This window comes from Leucoraja erinacea, chromosome 8, assembly GCF_028641065.1.
Source record: "Leucoraja erinacea ecotype New England chromosome 8, Leri_hhj_1, whole genome shotgun sequence".
In the NCBI taxonomy this organism is placed as follows: Eukaryota; Metazoa; Chordata; class Chondrichthyes; order Rajiformes; family Rajidae; genus Leucoraja; species Leucoraja erinaceus.
In genome coordinates, this window is record NC_073384.1 from 18,976,721 (window position 1) to 18,996,828 (window position 20,108).

Consider the following 20,108-nt stretch of genomic DNA (forward strand, 5'->3'; position numbering starts at 1 on the left):
GTGGAAAAAACTAATCAGAAAATGAGGGCGAACATTTTCATACAGAGAGCGGTGGCTGTATGCAACGAGTTTCCAGAGAAGGTTGTTGATGCAAGTACTTTAACAACATTTAAAGGACATTTGGACAGGTACACGGACAGAAAGGTTTTTAAGGGATATGACTCTATGATTCTAAATCCCTACATCTAATGTCAACTGACGATATGTTATTTCTGCATTAACACACAATGCGCTTTTGAATGAAGCCCAATACGTAAACATTTACTATCATAAGTTAATATCCTCTTGTGCAACCCTTCAAGCGAAGTACTTTGTGTTCTTTCATCCCTTGGGACTGAGATGAGGAAAAACTTCTTCACCCAGATAGTTGTGAGTATGTGGAATTCTTTGCCACAGAAGACATTGGAGGCCAATTTATTGGATGTTTTAAAGAGAGAACTAGATTCAGCTCTTAGGGCTAAAGGAATCAAGGGATATGGGAGAAAATGCAGGAAAGGGATACTAATTTTAGATGATCAGCCATGATCATATTGCATGGTGGTGCTAACTTGAAGGGCCGAATGGCCTACTCCTGAACCTATTTTACTAACTTTTTTTCTGTTTCTATACCACTCCTTCTGGATCTCAAAAATAATTTAATCATTCTCAGACCGCACTCTAATACATTGATTTGTTCCACACTGACTGATACTTCTTTGGCCTACATCCTTTCCTGATCTTGTCAAACTAATCCTCTCCCATTGCCGCAACTCATAGATGACCTCACATGCATTCACATTACACTGCATCTGCCCTCACCCAACCTATCCAAATCACCGTGCAGCCTCATAACATCTTCATCGCAGCTCATACTGCCATCCAGCCTTGTGGAGATGTTACACATCTCTCTCTCTCCCCCTTTCTTTCTCCCCCCCCTCTCTCTCTCTCTCTCTCTCTCTCTCTCTCTCTCTCTCTCTCTCTCTCTCTCTCTCTCTCTCCTTCTCTCTCTCTCTCTCTCTCTCTCTCTCTCTCTCTCTCTCTCTCTCTCTCGCTTTCTCTCTCTCTCTCTCTCTCTCTCTCTCTCTCTCTCTCTCTCTCTCTCTCTCTCTCCCTCTCTCTCTCTCTCTCTCTCTTTCTCTCCCCCTCACTCTCTCTCCTCCCTCTCTCTCTCTCTCTCTCATCCCCTCTCCTCCCCTCCTCTCTCCACCTCCTCTCTCTCTCTCTCTCTCTCTCTCTCTCTCTCTCTCTCTCTCTCTCTCTCTCTCTCTCCCCCTCTCTCTCTCTCTCTCTTTCTCTACCCCCTCACCCCCCCCCCCCCCCCCACATCTTTCTCCCCATGTCCAGGTAATGCATGATATATGCATAATGATAGGTAATGACTATTCTATCCTCCTGGTACAGAGCCAGAACCAAGTTTGAATCTGATGCTGTTTATGTGTTTTCCCTGTGACCACATGGTTTGTAGGTTAATTGGCTTCTGTGAATTTCCCCTTGTGTGCAGGATGTGAAAGTGAGACAATATAGAACTAGTGTATGGGTGATCAATGATCAGCTGAAGAGCCTGTTTATATGCTGAATCTCTTTCTAAATTTTACACATTTCGTCCTCTAGAGAGTGAATTGGATATTTCATTAAGACTGTTGAACACAATGACGTTTACAATTGATATAATGTGAACTTCACATGCTGCTTGCAATAAATTTATTAGGTATAAGGAGTACAGGGGTTTCTAACATTGCAGAGAGATGTTATTTACAGTGCGTAAACATCAGACTCTCATTTATGTGGAACCAAATGGGTCACCACAACATTCCCTTCACCACATGTTGGATTGGGGTTTGATGCTGATAAGCTTTCACTGCTGATTAACAGTTGAAAAAAGGCTGTATGTAGTTTTCAGTCCAGTAGTTAAGTAGGATGTGGTCCAAAGATTCTGGTGAAAACAAGAATATCAGTAGTTAGGCCATGCAGTATTTTTCTTGCCTAATGCAAAATACTGTGAGAGGAACTCCGGTCTCTATTGACAGGCTCATTGCAACAGAAAATCCTTCAAATCAAATCTACTTCACACAAGTATTTTTATGTTGCAGTTTCTTTAATCTCATTAATCTCTTTAATTCCTGTTGACTGTTCAGGGGTCCGCAGTACGTTCCCAACAAAGTGATCATAGGTGCACGAAAAAGCTGGAGAAACTCTGCGGGTGCAGCAGCATCTATGGAGTGATGGAAATAGGCAACGTTTCGGGCGAAAACCCTTCTTCAGACTGATGGGGGGGTGGGGACTGGGCGGGGAGAAGAAAGGAAAAAGGAGGAGGAGCCCGAAGGCTGGGGATGGGAGGAGACAGCAGGAGGGCTGAGGAAGGGGAGGAGACAGCAAGGACTAACAAAATTGGGAGAATTCAATGTTCATGCCCCCAGGATGCAGACTCCCCAAGCGGAATATGAGGTGCCATACCTTTCACACCAAGTGATCATACCCTTCTTGTTCCTCAATTTCACCCATATAGCCTCACTAGACGAACCATGCGTAATGTCACCTCCTTAACCAACAATGCACCCCTCCTCCTCTTTTTCCCTCACCCCTGTTTCTCCTGAAGCTCATGTTCCCCAGAACATTGAGCTTCCAGTCCTGCCCTTCACTTAACCAGGTTTCAATCATGGCTATAACGTCCCATTCGCTCGTACCTATCCATGCCCTAAGCTCAACTGCCTTACCCATCAGCCCTCTTGCATTAAAATATATGCAGTTTAAACCAACCCTCCTTCCTCGCTCTCTGGCTTTCACCTGCTTATTCTGTCCAATAATCTTTCCCACACCAACCTCCATAAAAACTTGTAGCCTCTCACATGCTTTTGCCCTGCATGAGATCCCATCCCCATGCCAATCTAGTTTAGCATTAGCAAACCTTCCCACCAGGATGTTGGTCCTGTGTAGCATTAGCAAACCTTCCCACTAGGATGTTGGTCCTCCTTCAGTTTAGGTGCAACCAGAAAACTGCAACTCTGCCCCCTGCACCAACTCCTCAGCCACACATTCATGTCTCCTACCTTCCTATTCTTACCATCACTAGCATGAGTTACTGGAAGCAATCCTGAGACCACTACCCTGCAGGTCATGCTTTTCAATCTTCTACCCAATTCCATAAATTCTTGTTGTAGAACCTCCTTCCTCTTCCAACCTATATAACTTGCGGCAACACGCACAACAACATCCGGCTGCTCCCCCTCACGCTTGAGGATGCCGTGCAGCTGCTCCAAGACATCCTGGACCCTAGCATCAGGGAGACGACAGTGGCTTGCAACCTGCCAGGAAATTATTCGCGCACCAAAAAAAGAGGAGAAAAATATTTCTGGACTTTTACACCTGGTCAGTGTTCTGGGGAACCGCGGTCTTCCAGGAGCTATGCTCAGGCGGCTGCTTCGGCTGCTCCTCTTGGGGCCCAGTTCTCTATGAGGAACCCACCTTTTGAGCATGGGGTAAGATGCTACTTGCCACCCCAGATCAACCTGGAGGACTGTACGGCCGCTGTGGCCATGGCAGCCAAGCCCGCAGGCATCCTGCACGTGGGTAAGATGTTTGCGAAGGCCGTGCTCTTCCTTGAGTCAGTTGAGGGGTACCATTGAGGGGGTGAAAGCGGCTGTGAGTAAAGGGGTCACAGTGGGAGGAGTTTTCTTGAATGTTGAGCACATAGGGTCCACCACGCAGCGGGTGGTCTTGTCCAACGTCCTGCCCTGCATTACATACGAGGTCCTCCTTCTCTACCTTCACACCCTGGGGAATGTAGGTATGTTACAATACTTACCTTCAGCGGCGCTGCAATTCTGCCACTGGCCGTGTGCGCGATTTTGGCGGGTTTGAGGGGGAGGGCGGGGTTAATACGGGGTTTTTTCCCGACCTGGTACTGGATTATATTTGTTGGAGTGCAAGATGTTGCTAAAGAATCGTTCCTACGGCCGTTCTGTGTGTTTTTATTTTTTAATTCACCCGACAAGTTAATCGCTGGAATGATTTGAAAATCAGCTTTGAAGCTGTCAATGCCGACAACTGGGATGGATTTTATGGAGGACCAGGTAAAATAAAGTAGTTTATTTTTATGTATAAAAGTGTTTCTTAAGATGTATTTAATTCACATTTTAAGTCGCAAAACGGTGATTTAGTCCCCGAAGAATCGGCAGTGTATTTGCTGCAGATATGGGGGACTAAATTCACCGCACCCTGAACGTTCCAAATGGTCCCGTTCCAGAAATTCCCACTCGCGAGCTGATTTAAATGGCCATTAATTTACAGGTATTAAACATTAAATTCCTTCCATTTGGCCTATAAACCCATGACAATGAGATTTAAAAATTATTTTATATTCTGAATTCTTGTGTGAATGTTATTTGGACACTTAGGCTATTTAAAAGTGTTAATCTATTCTTAAGAAATGGATAGATGTTTAGATCTAGTAATTGAATTTTGTAATTAGTACAATTAGGTAACTAACTAATTATATGCTTCAATTTCAAGTAATCTAAGTAAGATTGCTTCATAATTGTTTCAGAATGTTTCAATCTATAATAACTGAAAATTTCTTGCAGTTCTCTTAAATTTTAAGAAAGTTATCGGCTTTTAAATGTTCTCGATCATTTTGTGTTAAGTCAATGAAAAAGCAATAGGGAACAAGATGCCAATTTCCGAGTATGAAAATGGCCATAACGTTTTTAATACTGAAGATATGAAAGTGAATTATGTGTCAAATTAAACTTATTTTTATGCTTTATCTGATGGTATAAATCAAAATTTTGTAACATTGCTAGGGAATGTCCTCATGGACATCACCTCGATATCTCAAGGGAAGGAGCTGCAGCACATTATTTCCCTCCGGCACCAGCTGACGATGATGCTGGACTGGGAGGAGGAAGTTGATGGGCACTTCTGTGTCCAGCAGTATGGCCGTGATTTTAACATCTTCTGGGCATCTGAGTGGCCGAGGTGCCATGCCTGCAAGGAAGTTGGGCATATTTGGAGGAATTGCCCCAAATCCCAGGCGAGGCCTCCGGTGGTACTAACCCCCCTCCTCCCTCCCCCCCCCCCCCCCCCCCCCCCCTTCCTCCCTTGTAGTTGAGTCATGGAACCCTGGGGTTGGGCAGAGCGCATGTGTGGGTGGGGAGGGTCAAAGGAAGGGGGACAAGGTGGCGAAGAAGGTGAAGCACCTGGAGAACAAAACCCCAGGGACAAGCATGATCCACTCATCCCCTCACATCCCGTTAGGGAGTCCGCAAGCCCCTAGATTCCAACTGAATATTCGCTGCAGCAAGCAAGAATTTCATTTGCTTTGTTTGCGGACAACTGGTAATACTCCGTTATTTGAATGTCGCACTCTTGAAGTCACAAGCAACATTTAAATAACCCCCACACGGAGAGTGAAGAAGTATTGTTGTACCGCTGTAAATGCACACCTGGTCACTAAAGGAAGCTATATCAGATTAGCACCGTCCAGAGGTAACGTAGAACAATTGGGATTAACAATTAAAACAGTAAACTGTGCTGTACCCACTAAGTGCAATGAACATGTTTAGTGCAGTTTGCAGTTTGGAGAAAGACAAGCGCTCCCATCGCACAGAATATTGCCGGATGCCGAGATTGTAACTTTTATCCCACCAGTTTTTCTCCACCTGAGTTATGATGTGGATACGAAGATCCCGTCGCTGTTTCTGCTTCCCAGGGCAACACGTCGCTTGGATCCATGGTTATAGACCTCAACCACTTCCAGATTTTCAACCTGCCGACGTTCATTAACAAACACTACCAACATTATATAAAATAAAGTGCCGTCAGTGATCAGAAACTGTACCCGTGGTTCATATTACCGGCGGGATAACAAGGCACTGGACGTGAGGCAGAGACCGGCCCTAAACTAAGGAAATCCATGGAACCTGCTCCTCATCACACCCCGATCCGTGCTCTCTAGCCCCTCTCTCCTCCAGAGCTGTTACTGTTTTCTTCCTTCGTGTCCACAGACAACTATCTCAAGGGGATAACCCTGCAAGACTTGTGATTTATTTTTGATTTCCTGAACTGGGTCAGCATCTGTTGTGGAGAGAGAGACTGAAAGTTAACCGACGGGTGCTCACCTTGAACTAGGGTAGCTTCCCAGCTCTGGGAAGGCTGATTCCTGAGACCAGAGAACGTTGAAGACCACGAACAGCGTTACCGTGTGGGAATCGAAGCGGATCACCATTTCGAAGTATTCTGTAAATAAAAGAACATGTTACTCCATAAAACCACTTGTTTCGACCCCCCCCCCACCACCAACCATCTCCCTCCTCTGAATCCCACTTCAAGTAGCGCTTCAATTTGAACGGTTTGTGAATATCATGAACTAAATTCATGATAAAAACATGGGCCTGTCCCACTTAGGCGATTTCTCAGCGGACTGCTGGCAGTGGCAGCAGTTGCCGGCAGTCGCCTGAAAAACCGGCAACTGGAACGGCGACTGTCAGAGTGGAACAGACACACACACACACACACAAATCCTTACCTTAGCTCACTGCGGCACTCAGCAACCACCAGCCGGATGCCACTTATAAGCACAGGTATCTTCATTATTCGTGTATCCTGTTGGGCAAGGTTGCGATCTAGTATCAGAATTATTAACATATTAATTGTCCTAAGTTACGGAGCCCAAAAGTCTCGACCTTTGTGTAATGTAAAAGTAATGTGTAAATTATGTAATTTTCATATCAATCTACCATCATCCTTGTACTTCCAGCTATCATGTTCACGGAAGTTGGATGCGGGAGGACTCCCATGATGAATGGTACGCGATATTGCATGTTTCGAGTCAGGAACGAGTTCGTTTGGAAAACTTACCAAAAGGAGCTCTCGCTGCCTTGGCGACGATCGCTGTCCTTGAAGCCGAAGACGTCGCCTGTGAAGCAACGAAAGTCTTCTCGACGTCGCTTTGCTTGTTGGACGCTCGTGCTGTGTCTTTTGATCTCTGCCTTCTGCCCTATGCAGAGCGCGATGCCATACTCCTCCCTCTTTGCTGTTAAATCTGACTGGAGGTTTTATACAACAGATACGTCTCCGTCAACAAAGGTCACGTTTTCGCTCCAGAAAGAGGTAATAGAGGCACAACCAAAGACTTCACCGGCATTCCCAGTGGGATGGGAGCGTGTTAGCATGGAGGACCGAGTAGTTAGTTGAGCCAAGTGCTCGCAATGGACAATTAACATCAAAACCAGACACTCCTGTCACTCGACGTCTTACTTGCTAATCGGCAAAATAGAATCAATAACTGCTAGACTTCCTCGTGATCAGTAAAATCATTCCAGAACTCGACTAATTCTAGCGGCCAAGAAAGAGATATTTCGGTCCATCGTGCAGCTCTTGTCGCTTGCAACTTGCTGTCCAATTAGTTCCACTCCCATTTTCTTGCCTAGTAGTGCATCCATCTCTCTTTCAGAGTTTGTATGTAAACTACGCTCTCCACACTTTCAGTAGTCTCACTCTAAGCAACTGGCGAATGAGCCAAACATAATTTTGCCTGAGATCTGTACCGTCGCTTTGTCAATGCCTCCACCTGCATCCTTACGCACCCACCAGTAGAACAAGACAAACTGGTGAAAGCTCAAAGGTCCGGTACACCGAACATGAGTCTTTTTTAGGCCATGGCCCAGGCCGGCCTTTTTGGAAAATACGCAAACCTCCAACACCAACCCAACCACAAACCCAGACACCGACGCCTCAACATCAACGAAGGATTTTCAAAAATAAGTAAACCTGCCACTGGTAACTATGGAGATAGGTGGGCCTGGTTCCCTATAAATTGAAGGGAGCATGGAGGTTGGGGGGAGATTACACTTCTTTCTGGATGCATGGAGTATGTTTAAGCAGTATCCAGGGATATACCATAGAATTTATACGCAAATACAGCCCTCCAGTTCAGCATGGACTGTTTGTCCTCCTCCCATCAGGGAGGCGGTACAGGAGCCTCAGGTCACGTACTAGTAGGATGAGGAACAGCTTCCACAACAATACAATCACATTGCTGAACTCGGAGTCCCGCCGATAGATTTCTCCGATCCCTCCGTCCCCATTGTTTAATTATTCTGTATTTTTTGATTATTCTGTATCTTCTCTCTTTCTATTTTTTTTATTTCTTTATGCACAACTACTACGGACTGACGCAAAACTGCATTTCGTTGTACTCATACTTGTATTTGTGCGATGACATTAAAGTTGAATTGAATTGAATTGAATTGAATGTACCGAACCGAATGTTCGTACTTTCCGGTAAAGAAAAATCAGAAGCGCATGCTGAACTGGAGCGGCTTTACACAAAAGGGGTAATTGAAAAATCCCAACAGGAACCGCTAGAATTCGTGTCCATATCTTTACCAAAAACAAAAAAGATGGTGGTTGTCGCATCTTCATAGAGTTGACCAAATTGAATACATTTGTACAATATATTCATTTTAAAATGGAAACCTTTGTTACTGCAAAACAATTGATTTCCAAAGGTTACTTCATGGCTAGCATCAATTTAAAAGATGCTTACTATTCAGTGCCTATACGAGGTGACCACAGATGTTACTTAAAATTCAACTGGATGGGACAGCTCTGGCAGTATAGAGCACTGCCAAATCAGTTAACATCAGCCCCCAGGCTGTTCACAAAAAATTTGAAACCAGCCCTAGCATTTCTATGGAAACGAAAACACATGGTCATGGCATATCTAGATGACATATGTATTGTGGGCAAAACTTTGGAATTGACTAAAACTGTAACAGCCACAAAACAGTTATTTGAAAAACGGGTTTATTATCCATCCAGTTAAATCTAAATTAACGCCTTCCACTACTAAGGACTATTTGGGGTTCACCATTGACTCAGTTCACATGTCGGTGACTTTGCCAAAGGGAAAGGCTATAGACTTAATAGAGGCTTGCAATAACCTCATTGACATCAGTAAACCGTCCATCAGATTGGTCGCAAAAGTAATTGGCAAAATGGTGGCTGCTTTTCCACCAACACAATTCGGACCTTTACATTACCAAAATTTACAGAAAGCAAAAATACGAGCACTCAAAATCAATGCTGGTCATTTTGACAGACCCATGAAGCTACCAATCAAAGCTATAATGGAACTAAAATGGTGGATAGATAACATTCGGGTTTGTTTCAATCCAATCATAATCAGCAACCCTTCTATGGTGCTACAAACGGATGCCAGTGCACTTGGTTGGGGTGCCACCAATTCCATCTCCAGCTGTGGAGGTTGATGGACTGCACAGGAGGCATCATTATTACAAACACTGGGCATAAACTACCTGGAAATGTTGGATGCATTCCATGGCCTAAAGTCATATTGTACTGGGTTATATCACCAGCATGTTAGACTACAGATTGACAATACTACCATGGTAGCATATATCAACCACATGGGTGGAAACAAATCAACATCATGTGACAATCTGGCTAATACAATTTGGCAATGGTGTATCCAGAGACATATTTGGATATCAGCTACTTACCTACCAGGTAAACTAAATTTAGTGGCAGACACCAGGTCACGCAAATTTAATGAAAACACCGAATGGATGTTGAATAAAAAAGTATTTGCTGATATTACAGCACGGTATGGAACACCAGATATCGATCTATTCGCATCCAGGCTTAATCACCAGTTATCAAACTATGTTTCATGGGAACCAGACCCTGGGGCAGCGGCGACAGATGCATTTTCGCTGCATTGGGGGAAATTGTTTATTTATGCATTCCCTCCTTTCTGCCTCATCAGTTGGGCATTAAGGAAAATACAGCAAGACTCTGCGTCTGGTATTTTGGTAGTACCCGATTGGCCTACTCAACCATGGTTCCCTGTGATACTCAACATGGTATTAGAACCATGTATCACCATATATGAATGTATTAATTTGTAGAGTCTAAAAATACCTCTACTACAGCTGGGACTGACGGACCGAACAGTGAACATGATTCCGGCGGCCCACAGACAGTCCACCAAAAAACAGTATCTGGTCTATATCAGGAAATGGGAGCTGTATTGTCACAGAAACAGCATCACCTACAGATTAATGAACATCCCGTCTGTTCTGGAATTCCTTGCAGGCCTCCATTATGATGAGGGGCTCAGTTATAGTGCCATCAACTGCACCAGAAGTGCCCTATCAACTTATCTATGGCAAGGAACAGAGCGTCATTCTGTTGGGACTCACCCCCTGGTAACAAAACTTATGAGGGGAATTTTTAATACCAATCCCCCAAGAACCAGGTACTCTCAAATATGGAATGTGAGTATTGTCCTGACTATGCTCAGGAATTGGTCTCCAGCAACAGCTCTGTCCCTACATAGACTGACATTAAAAACAGTCATGATAATGGCTTTGGTCACGGCACAAAGGGTACAGTCGTTACATAAATTAAGACTGGACAACATGACTTCTTCATCTGGAAATATTACGTTTCATATTTATGAATTAGTTAAGCAGAACAGACAGGGATCAGCAGGCCTCAATATAGAATTTAGGTCTTACCCAACAGATGATCGTCTCTGTATAGTAAGACATTTGTTGTTATACATGGAGAACACGAATATCATCAGAGGCAATGAGAAGGCACTTTTAATCAGCCACAAGCAACCACACAAAAAAGTGACGGTCCAGACCATCTCAAGATGGCTGAAACAGGTTCTAATACAGGCTGGGGTGCATAATAATATTTTAAAATCTCATTCCACCAGGGCTGCAGCTACATCAGCAGCTATGCAGTTGGATGTACCAATGGACCAAATCCTCAAGACAGCAGGATGGTCAGGGGAAAAAAACATTCCAACTATTTTATCATAAACCAGTCATTAAACCTGGAACGTTTGCAGAAACAATTTTAAGTTCTGTAATTTGATTTACCCCATAAATAGGGGCTATAATTTGGTGTTAATAAATTTTCATGGATTTCAATGTCGGATTCATGTCTAAATTTTGTTGACACAATTCCTCCCACAGTCATTAAGGCAGATGTGATGCATGGACTCGTTTCCACGGCATGAAATCACAGTGCTTTGAAATCTTCACATAGTCACTCACGTGACTCCGAAGTAAAATAGTAAGATTAAACGAGAACTTACCAGTTCAAAGTTTGATCGTTATTTTATGAGGAGTACGTTGAGGGAACACGTGCCCTCCGCTCCCACCCATGATCATATACTCAACTGGTATTTCTTCTCTAATCTTACTATGTTCAGTCATTACAGTTATCTGTGATTTCACACCGCTGCTTTGAAGAATGACTTTCATGCGTCCTGGCGGGGTTCTTCACGTATTCCCTCAACGTACTCCTCATAAAATAACGATCAAACTTCGAACTGGTAAGTTCTCGTTTAATCTTACTATTTTACTTCGGAGTCACGTGAGTGACTTCGTGAAGAACCCCGCCTACGGTGCATGCGTGTCATATCGCATACACGCATTGAACGTGTCGGACCTGGGGAGGATGTCCCCTTGAACGGGAGAGTTAAAAAGCCGGTCGACGGCAGGTAAGTGATTCTGCATTTTCACCGTTTTTTAGGAATGGATAGAGGACGCAGAAAGGCTGTGAAGAAGCTGCAGGATGTCGGCGGTAAAGGTGCCGGGGACCCGCAGCAGCAGCCGACGGCACAGGCAGTTTCCATTGAGACAGCTGTGCCAGATTCAAACCCCGCGCCGGGAAAAACTAATTCTAGACCGGGCGGGAAGGCGAAACGCAAAACGAACCGCTGTGAAAGTGAGCCCGAAAAGTCGCCGGTAAATACTTACTTGTATAGCAGTGATGATGACCAGCTGCAGGGCATGGAGCAGCCAGCAGCGACCGCATCTGCAGAGCTCGGAAAACAGTACGAGTGGCTGCAGAATGTGGGGCCGTCATCAATATGTTCGGAGGAGTACCGGGACGGCGAACAACGGCATTTGCAGCGGCCGGGAGCAACCAGAGCCGGTAGGCATGGCGACGAGTTGCGATTTAAACCGCGTGCGACTAGTGCCCGAGGGCACGAAAGTCGGCAGGAGCGGTGGGCTAAAAAGAAACACCCGCGAGCGACTAGTGCGGGAGAGCACGAAAGTCGGCTGGAGCGGTTGTGGGAGGAACATCTCCATAGTGTCAGGCTCCAGAAAATGGATAAAAGCCGCACACATACAGGTGTAAGTCCCTCAGAGCATGGCCAGAAAAGGCTGCTGGACATATCATCCTCATCTGAAGAGGGTGTTCAAGGGCTGCCTGACTCAGACTCTGAACAAGAGTCAGAGCCACGTTCCCATATGGAGGATGAGGGAACACAGTTGCTGGACATGGTGGGCACATATTTCCAGCAAGAAGAAACTGGAAAAGACCTAGAGGCCAGGATGGCTGCCAGCATTGATTATATGACGACCCATCACCTCAAAACTAATACCTTAGCTGAGGTATGGGCAAGACATTTACCTCCGCGAAATTGTGCGGCCCTGAATGTACCCAAGGTGAACCGAAGCATTTGGAGACACGTGGGGCAGGATATTCGGAGTCTGGATATCAAAATACAGAACGCTATTAAAGGATATAATAGCTCGGCGGGTATAACAGCTTTGGCCCGTACGCTGGAAAATGTGGATATGTCAAATGACATGAAAGATGCTTTAGCACTGTTTTGCAATGTTCAATTTGAACTGAACAACATCAGGAAAGGGGCTATTCAGCCAGCGTTAGACCCAAAATTTGCAATCCTGTGCAAACAGAAAGCCATAAAACCTCAAAATTTGTTGTTTGGGGGTGACCTATCAAAACAGGTCAAAGATTTGGAGGAAGAGGCCAAAACTTTGGGCCTAATAAAAGCGACCAAAGGATATCTCGGAAAACGGTATCATCCTTATGGGACGACTAAAAAAGCAAGTACTAATATGTATAGTACGAAAAATTGGAGAGAGGCCAGAGGTAACCAGCAACAGCGTCCTTTTTTAGGGGTTGGCCCGGGACGCCCACAATGGAAAATGCGGAAGCCTCCACTTCAACATTTACCCCACTTTCAACCTCAAGGCCCTCCGCAACCTCGGTTAAGACCAAGAAAGTAACACCACCGATAACCATGGAGGTAGGTGGGTCTGTGCCTCAAAAATTAATAAGGAGCACAGAACTTGGAGGGAGGTTGCAATTTCATTTGGAAGCATGGTGTAAGTTAACTGTGGATAGGTATATCCTTAGCAGTATTAAGGGATATCTTATAGAGTTTATACACATACAAGAACCTCCAGTACAACATACACCGGACAGAACTTATATGCTTACCAAATTAGACAGAGCTAAAGCTAAAATTGAAATACAAAGGTTGTTCACTAAAGGAGTAATTGAAAAAACCAAACATGAACAACAGGAATTTGTCTCAAATATATTCATTAGACATAAGAAAGATGGGGGTTGCCGGATAATTATTGATTTATCAACACTTAATAAGTTTGTACAATATGCTCATTTTAAAATGGATACTTTTAGTACTGCTACAGAGCTAGTGTCGGCGGGCTACTTTATGGCAAGTATTGATCTGCAAGATGCTTACTATATGGTACCCATCAGAGACGAACACAGACGGTTTTTGAAATTTAATTGGATGGGTCAGCTTTGGCAATACAAGGCGCTACCAAACGGGCTAACGTCAGCCCCTAGATTATTCACAAAAATTCTTAAACCAGCTTTGGCATTTCTTAGACAACAAAACTATAGAGTGGTGGCATATTTGGATGATATCTTGATTGTGGGGAAAACTTATGAATTGGCTAGTAGAGCAGTGGTTGCCACAAGACAATTAACACCTGCAACTAATATTGATTACTTGGGGTTCACTATTAACACACTTGATATGTTAGTGACTTTACCTATAGGGAAAGCCACTGAGTTCCAAAAGGATTGCACAGAGCTTATTAATACCGTTAAACCATCCATTAGACGGGTAGCCAGGATTATTGGGAAAATTATAGCCACGTTTCCTGCCATTCAATTTGGACGATTGCATTACCAAAATTTACAGAGAGAAAAAATTAGAGTGTGCACTGGGTTGGGGAGCAACGGATACCATCTCGAGCTCTGGAGGGAGATGGAATATACAGGAAACTAACCTACTTACCACAAAGGGTATAAATTACTTAGAAATGTTGAGTGCTTTTTATGGTTTAAAATCTTATTGCTCGGGAATGATTAACCAGCATGTTAGATTGCAGATAGACAATACCACGATGGTGGCATATATAAATCATATGGGTGGAAATATATCAACATCCTGTGATGAATTGGCAAACCATATTTGGGAATGGTGTATCCAAAGGAATATTTGGTTATCGGCTACGTATCTACCAGGGATACTTAATTCAGTGGCAGACGCCAGGTCACAAAAATTTAATGAAAATGCGGAATGGATGTTAGACAGAACGATATTTGCTGATATCACAGCAAAGTACGGAAGGCCGGATATTGATCTTTTTGCATCCAGGTTAAATCATCAGTTACCAAGGTATATATCATGGGAACCAGATCCTGAGGCAGAAGCTACAGATGCATTCTCTTTGCACTGGGGGAAATGGTTCATTTATGCATTTCCTCCTTTCTGCCTCATCAATCGGGTACTACGGAAAATTCAGCTAGACTCGGCATCTGGGATTCTCATAGTACCTGATTGGCCTACCCAACCATGGTTCTCGGTGCTGCAGGATTTGGTGCTTACACCATATATTACTTTAAGACATAGTCCTCAGTTGCTGGTGCATCCGGTGACTGGGGACAGCCATCCTTGCCATAATTATCTCAATTTATTGGTTTGTAGACTCTGAAGGAACCATTTCGGCATATGGGTTTATCTGATAGAACTGTGGACATGATCACAGCAGCACAGAGACTTTCCACTCAAAAACAATATTTATGTCATATCAAGAAATGGACTAAATACTGCCTGGATAACAATCTAGACCACAGAAAGGTGGATATTCCAGCTGTCCTAGAATTCCTCACAAGCCTGCACTATGAAGGACAGTTACAGCACGGTCAATAGTGCTAGGAGTGCCTTGTCCAGTTATTTATGGGAAGGCACAGAAAGACAGGGTGTCGGCTCACATCCTCTAGTAATAAAACTGCTACGAGGCATCTTTAACACAAACCCACCAAGGGCTAGATATAGCCAAATCTGGGATGTGAGCGTAGTCCTAACAATGTTACGGAATTGGTCACCGGCTACGGCATTACCGCTCAACTATCTAACTATGAAAATGGTTATGCTTATGGCGCTGGTCACAGCGCAAAGGGTCCAGTCATTACAGAAGTTAAGATTGGATAACTTGACTGAGGCGACAGGAAGGTTGATTTTCGTGATCCAGGGCCTTATTAAGCAAAATAGACCAGGATCAGCGGGTCAGGTGATAGAGTTCATAGCCTATCCGCAGGATGAACGCCTCTGTGTAGTGAAACACATCATGTTATATATGGACAGAACTAAGGCTATCAGAGGCAATGAAAAGGCTCTTTTAATTAGCCATAAGAAGCCGTACCATAAAGTCTCGACTCAGACCATTTCACGGTGGCTGAGATATTGCTTAGTTCAGGCAGGAGTGGACACTAATGTATTCAAATCTCACTCCACCAGGGCTGCATCTACATCAGCAGCTAATCGCCTGGAGGTACCGATGGACAAAATCCTCAGAACTGCAGGATGGTCATCAGAGAAAACGTTTCGCACATATTACAACAAACCAGTTAGAAAAGAAGAAACGTTTTCGGGCAAAATTTTGAGTTCTATTTAATTTACACCTGAAGCTTATAAGGTTTATAAATTGATTTAATAAATATTATTTACAATTTTGTTTAAAATGTTGGTATGATTGTATTTTTTTTTAAATACCAGTAACAATTTCTCCCAAACTACCAAGGCAGTTGTGAAGATTGGACTCATTCCACGGCATGAGGTCACAGAGCTTTGAAGTCTTCACGAAGTCACTCACGTGACTCCGAAGTAAAATAGTAAGATTAAACGAGAACTTACCAGTTTGAAGTTTGATCTTTATTTTATGAGGAGGAACGTTGAGGGAATACGTGCCCTCCGCTCCCACCCTTATATGGTCATATCTTAAACTGGTATCTCTTTAATAATCTTACTATCTTAGGTCATTATTGTGTATCTGTGACCTCACACCGCTGCTTTGAAGAATGACACGCATGCGCCGTAGGCGGGGTTCTTCACGTATTCCCTCAACGTTCCTCCTCATAAAATAAAGATCAAACTTCAAACTGGTAAGTTCTCGTTTAATCTTACTATTCTTGATTAGTACGGATGTCAGAGGTTATGGGGAGAAGGCAGTAGAATGGGGTAAGGAGTGAATGATATATCAGTCATGATTGAGTAGACTTGATGGGCCGAATGGCCTAATTCTATTCCTATCACTTATCATCTTATCGATTTTTGAACACCACTAGTCACAATTCTTCAGCCTGAATAACACCCTTCCAGCACTATCCCTTGTTTTTTTATGGGCAAACCAATTCTGAATCCAAACCACTAAATCACTACAGATTCCATGTATCATATAGTCTGCCTACCACTGGGCACATTATCAAATACCTTACATTGCCTCCTCTAAACAATCAATCAAGTTTGTAAGACATGATCTGTTTTGCCCAAGCCCTGCTGTCTGTCCCTAATTATCCTGTTTTGTTTTAAATGTGAGTTGAGTAAATCCTATCCTGAAGAATTATCTCCAGTATTTACCTCCCCATTTACACGAGGCTCACTGACCTATAAATTGTTAGATTATTGTATACAGTATGGTGGTGCAGTGGTGATCCAGAGATATAAACAAAAGACACGGAGCCCTGAGATCAAACTGCAATTTAAACTCAGCTCTTGATCTGGAATTTATTAGAAAAACATTGACACCACTAGATTTTTGATATAAAAAATAAATGAGGGCAGCACAGTGGTCTAGCTGGTAGAGCTGCTGACTCAGGGAGCTGCCCACACCTTGGGTGTCATCTGTTTTGAGTTTGCACGTTCTTCCTATGACAGCGTGGGTTTCCTCTGGATGCTCCCATTTCCTCCCACATCTCAAAAATGTATGGGTTTGCAGGTTAATTGTGTTCTGTAAATCACACCTAGTGTGCAGGGAATGGATGAGAGAGTATAATAACATAGATCTAGTGTGAACAGTTGATTGCTGAAATAAACAGAAATACCATTTACATTGTATTCCATTGGGAGGGGGTTCAGAGTGTCCTTGTATGACATGTGCTGCTTTTAAGACGTCACTGTGGACGCTTCTGCAGAGTCTTTTGAGTTCTGCCTTATGCAGGGCAAGACGCGACACTCCAACCCCTTGGCTATTAAATCTGACTGTCAACAGTCTGAAAGTTGCGAGTTTCATGCCAGTAAACAGCCTGTCCCACGTAGGCGACTTTTTGGGCGAGTGCAGGGGACTCTGTGCTCGTCTCCTGATCGCCACATGGTCGCCACATGTTCGCTGGTGGTCTCTGGTGAGTCTCGTTCATGGTTAGTAGTTTTAGTTATTCGCCTTTGCTGACCAGGCAGTTTGATTGGCTCATTGTGGAAAAAAAACGCAAGCACGAGTTTTCAGAACCAAGAATAACCGACAGGTAATGTTAAATGCCCATCAAACTTCACAGCTGTTTATCTGTGGCTTATTAAAAGTTCTCTGGCCTCTTAAAAGTGTCCTTCTCAACTCCCTTCTACCCCCCCCCCCCTTCTCCTCCCTTCTCCCCCCTTCTCCCCTCACGTCAAACCCCCCCCCCCCCCCCCCCCCCCATCTTTTAAAGGACTTACCGTACACTGTGCTAGCTGTGTTAACCTTCCTGTGTGTGGCTGTATCACCTTGGCTTTGCACCTTGTGAATTTCAGGCAGCACTCCCCCGCTTTCCCGGGCCCCCGCCTTTGTGATGTGTTTGTGTGTGTGTGTGTGCTCCACTCTGACAGTCGCCGTTCCAGTTCCCGGTTTTTCAGGCGAGTGCCGCGAACTTGACAGTATTGTATCCAACTTTCCTTCCAAAGTTTGTATTTAACCGAACGCGCTCCGTGCTTTCTGTAAGAATAATCTTACTCTAACCAATTGGCGATGAAGACAAACATCAATTTTGCCTGAGATTTGTACCTTTGCATTGTCAACGGATATAATTTCTCTTCATGCTGTTGAATGCCACCAACTAAAAAAGTCCCACATTTTTTCGATTTCTGCACATAAACTTTGTCGCCCATCTCAAACAAGAGTATGGTGATTGTAGATGTAAGTGATTAATGTCATGAGAAAACTCGGACAAAGTATGCTACACAATGTGAACCAACTCGGTGGGATTATGGAAAATTCACCTTTGATTCTAAATGTTTCCTCATTCTCTGTCCCACCATTGCAAATTGGCATAATATAGAATGCAGAATAAATTGAGATACGGGCCATCGCCAGTTTGGAAATTCTGAGATGTTAACTGAAATAGAATTAAAATTGAAATTGTCATTCTGGCACCAACGAAAAGGCAACTTTATCAGAGGCAAAATTAATTTCTAAATAAACACTTTACACGTGCCCCGCATGTGATCCTATTGCCCTTTTGCATAATTAGATCTGTTGAAGAAAACGTGCTGTTTCAAAGAGGCCATCAACTCAGCCCAGGAGTCTAATGTTCCATCAAAATATAAAAGCTCTCGCTATATTCTGCCCTGAATGAACAAGCCCTTAATACGGCTCATCAGGGAGAAGAACAGAGCTTTCTATACTGCCAAATCTGAGGGTTCTTCTCATCAGTGGCTTCGTTATAGACAACTTCCTAAACAGGTTCAGAAAGAACTTCGCAAAGCTGAACAACTCCACTTGTTGACCACCGTCTATGACTCCCTTAAAACCAATGTTAAGAAGTTTTGGTCATTCATCAAGCAAAAGAGTCGTGATTCTCAATTTAAAGGTAAATTAATCAGCACCCCCAAAGAAAAAGAAGAGGCACTTAGTAAACAATACCAGTCTACTTTCAATGAAGACATCACTAACATCCCCTCATCAGGACCGAGACAGGCTCTATTTCTGATCTGTCCATCACCACTGAGACAATAATGAAACGTCTTAAGAATCTTGATGCAAACAAAGCCTATGGTCCAAATGGCATCTCTCCAAGAATACTTAAATTGTGTGCTGAACAAGTGGCACCCATTTTGCAAATCATCTTCTCCCAGAGTGTTCAGACAGGTGAACTACCTCGTGATTGGAGGCAAGCCAACATCACTGCTTTATTTAAGAAAGGGAGTCGACCTGACCCAGCAAATTGCCGGCCGGAGTCGCTCACTCTAGTTTGTTGTAAACTATTAGAGCATGTCATCTATCGACGCATCATGGGACACCTGGAGAGAAACAACATCCTCAGTCATACTCAACATGGTTTCCGAGCCAGACGGTCATGTGTATCTCAGCTGATAACTACCATTCACCAAATCTTTAGCTCTGTGGAAAAAAACAAACAAGTGGCCACATTTCTACATTTACACACAATGCGCGTGGTCTGTAATTAGAATGAAGGCCAAAACATAACCGTTTAATATCATGTTCAAAAGTTTATATCATTTGTTCAAAACCTCATGACAAGAGCTTCATGTTCTTTCTTTTATCCCTAGGTTTCAACCCCTCCCGGATCCTCTCAAAAAACATTTCATGCATCTCCAGACAACTCTTTAAGCCGCTGAATGGTTTCCCCACCAGTTCATTGGCCTACATCCTCTCCTGATCTCGTCTAACTAACCATCTCCGCCACAACTCAAAGTAATTTCTGTCTTCCTTCCTTCCTTCCTGAATCTGAATTGTGAGCACTATCACTTGTTTGAGCCGGTCTCCAAAACAGTAGTGGTGGGCACGCTAGAATTCCTTGTATTCCTCATTACCGTTCTAAAGGTATGTCCTTTTATTCTGAGGATGTGCACTCTGGTCCAACATTCTTCCACTGCTAGAAACATCTTCTCCACATTCACTGATTTTAGGCTTCTCATTATTCTCATTATTTGATGAGGTGTCCTCTCATCCTTCTAACCTCCAGTGGGAATACAGACCGAAAGCCAGCTCCTCATAAGTAAACCCAATCATCCCCTGGATCATTCT

General features: G+C 43.7%; 1 protein-coding gene and 1 long non-coding RNA gene across 2 annotated transcripts; one reads left to right on the forward strand and one right to left on the reverse strand.

Annotated features, from left to right (window-relative positions):
- Nucleotides 1-1,544: 1,544 nt before the first annotated feature.
- On the reverse strand, nt 1,545-10,913 carry LOC129699399 (uncharacterized). The gene is made up of 4 exons (XR_008723839.1): nt 6,835-10,913; nt 6,503-6,579; nt 6,096-6,213; nt 1,545-1,912 (listed from the first exon to the last, which is right to left on the reverse strand). It is a non-coding gene; the product is annotated as an uncharacterized LOC129699399 (long non-coding RNA).
- A 466-nt stretch (nt 10,914-11,379) lies between these two features.
- LOC129699400 (uncharacterized) lies at nt 11,380-17,429 on the forward strand. The gene is made up of 2 exons (XM_055639127.1): nt 11,380-13,081; nt 15,614-17,429. Exon 1 carries the CDS (start codon nt 11,553-11,555, stop codon nt 13,059-13,061), a length of 1,509 nt encoding a protein of 502 aa, XP_055495102.1. The 5' UTR covers nt 11,380-11,552; the 3' UTR covers nt 13,062-13,081; nt 15,614-17,429.
- The last annotated feature ends 2,679 nt before the right edge of the window (nt 17,430-20,108 follow it).

What these genes read in the sequence shown, in the direction of transcription:
- LOC129699400 (XM_055639127.1), top strand. Translation starts at nt 11,553, where the DNA reads ATGGATAGAGGACGCAGAAAGGCTGTGAAGAAGCTGCAGGATGTCGGC.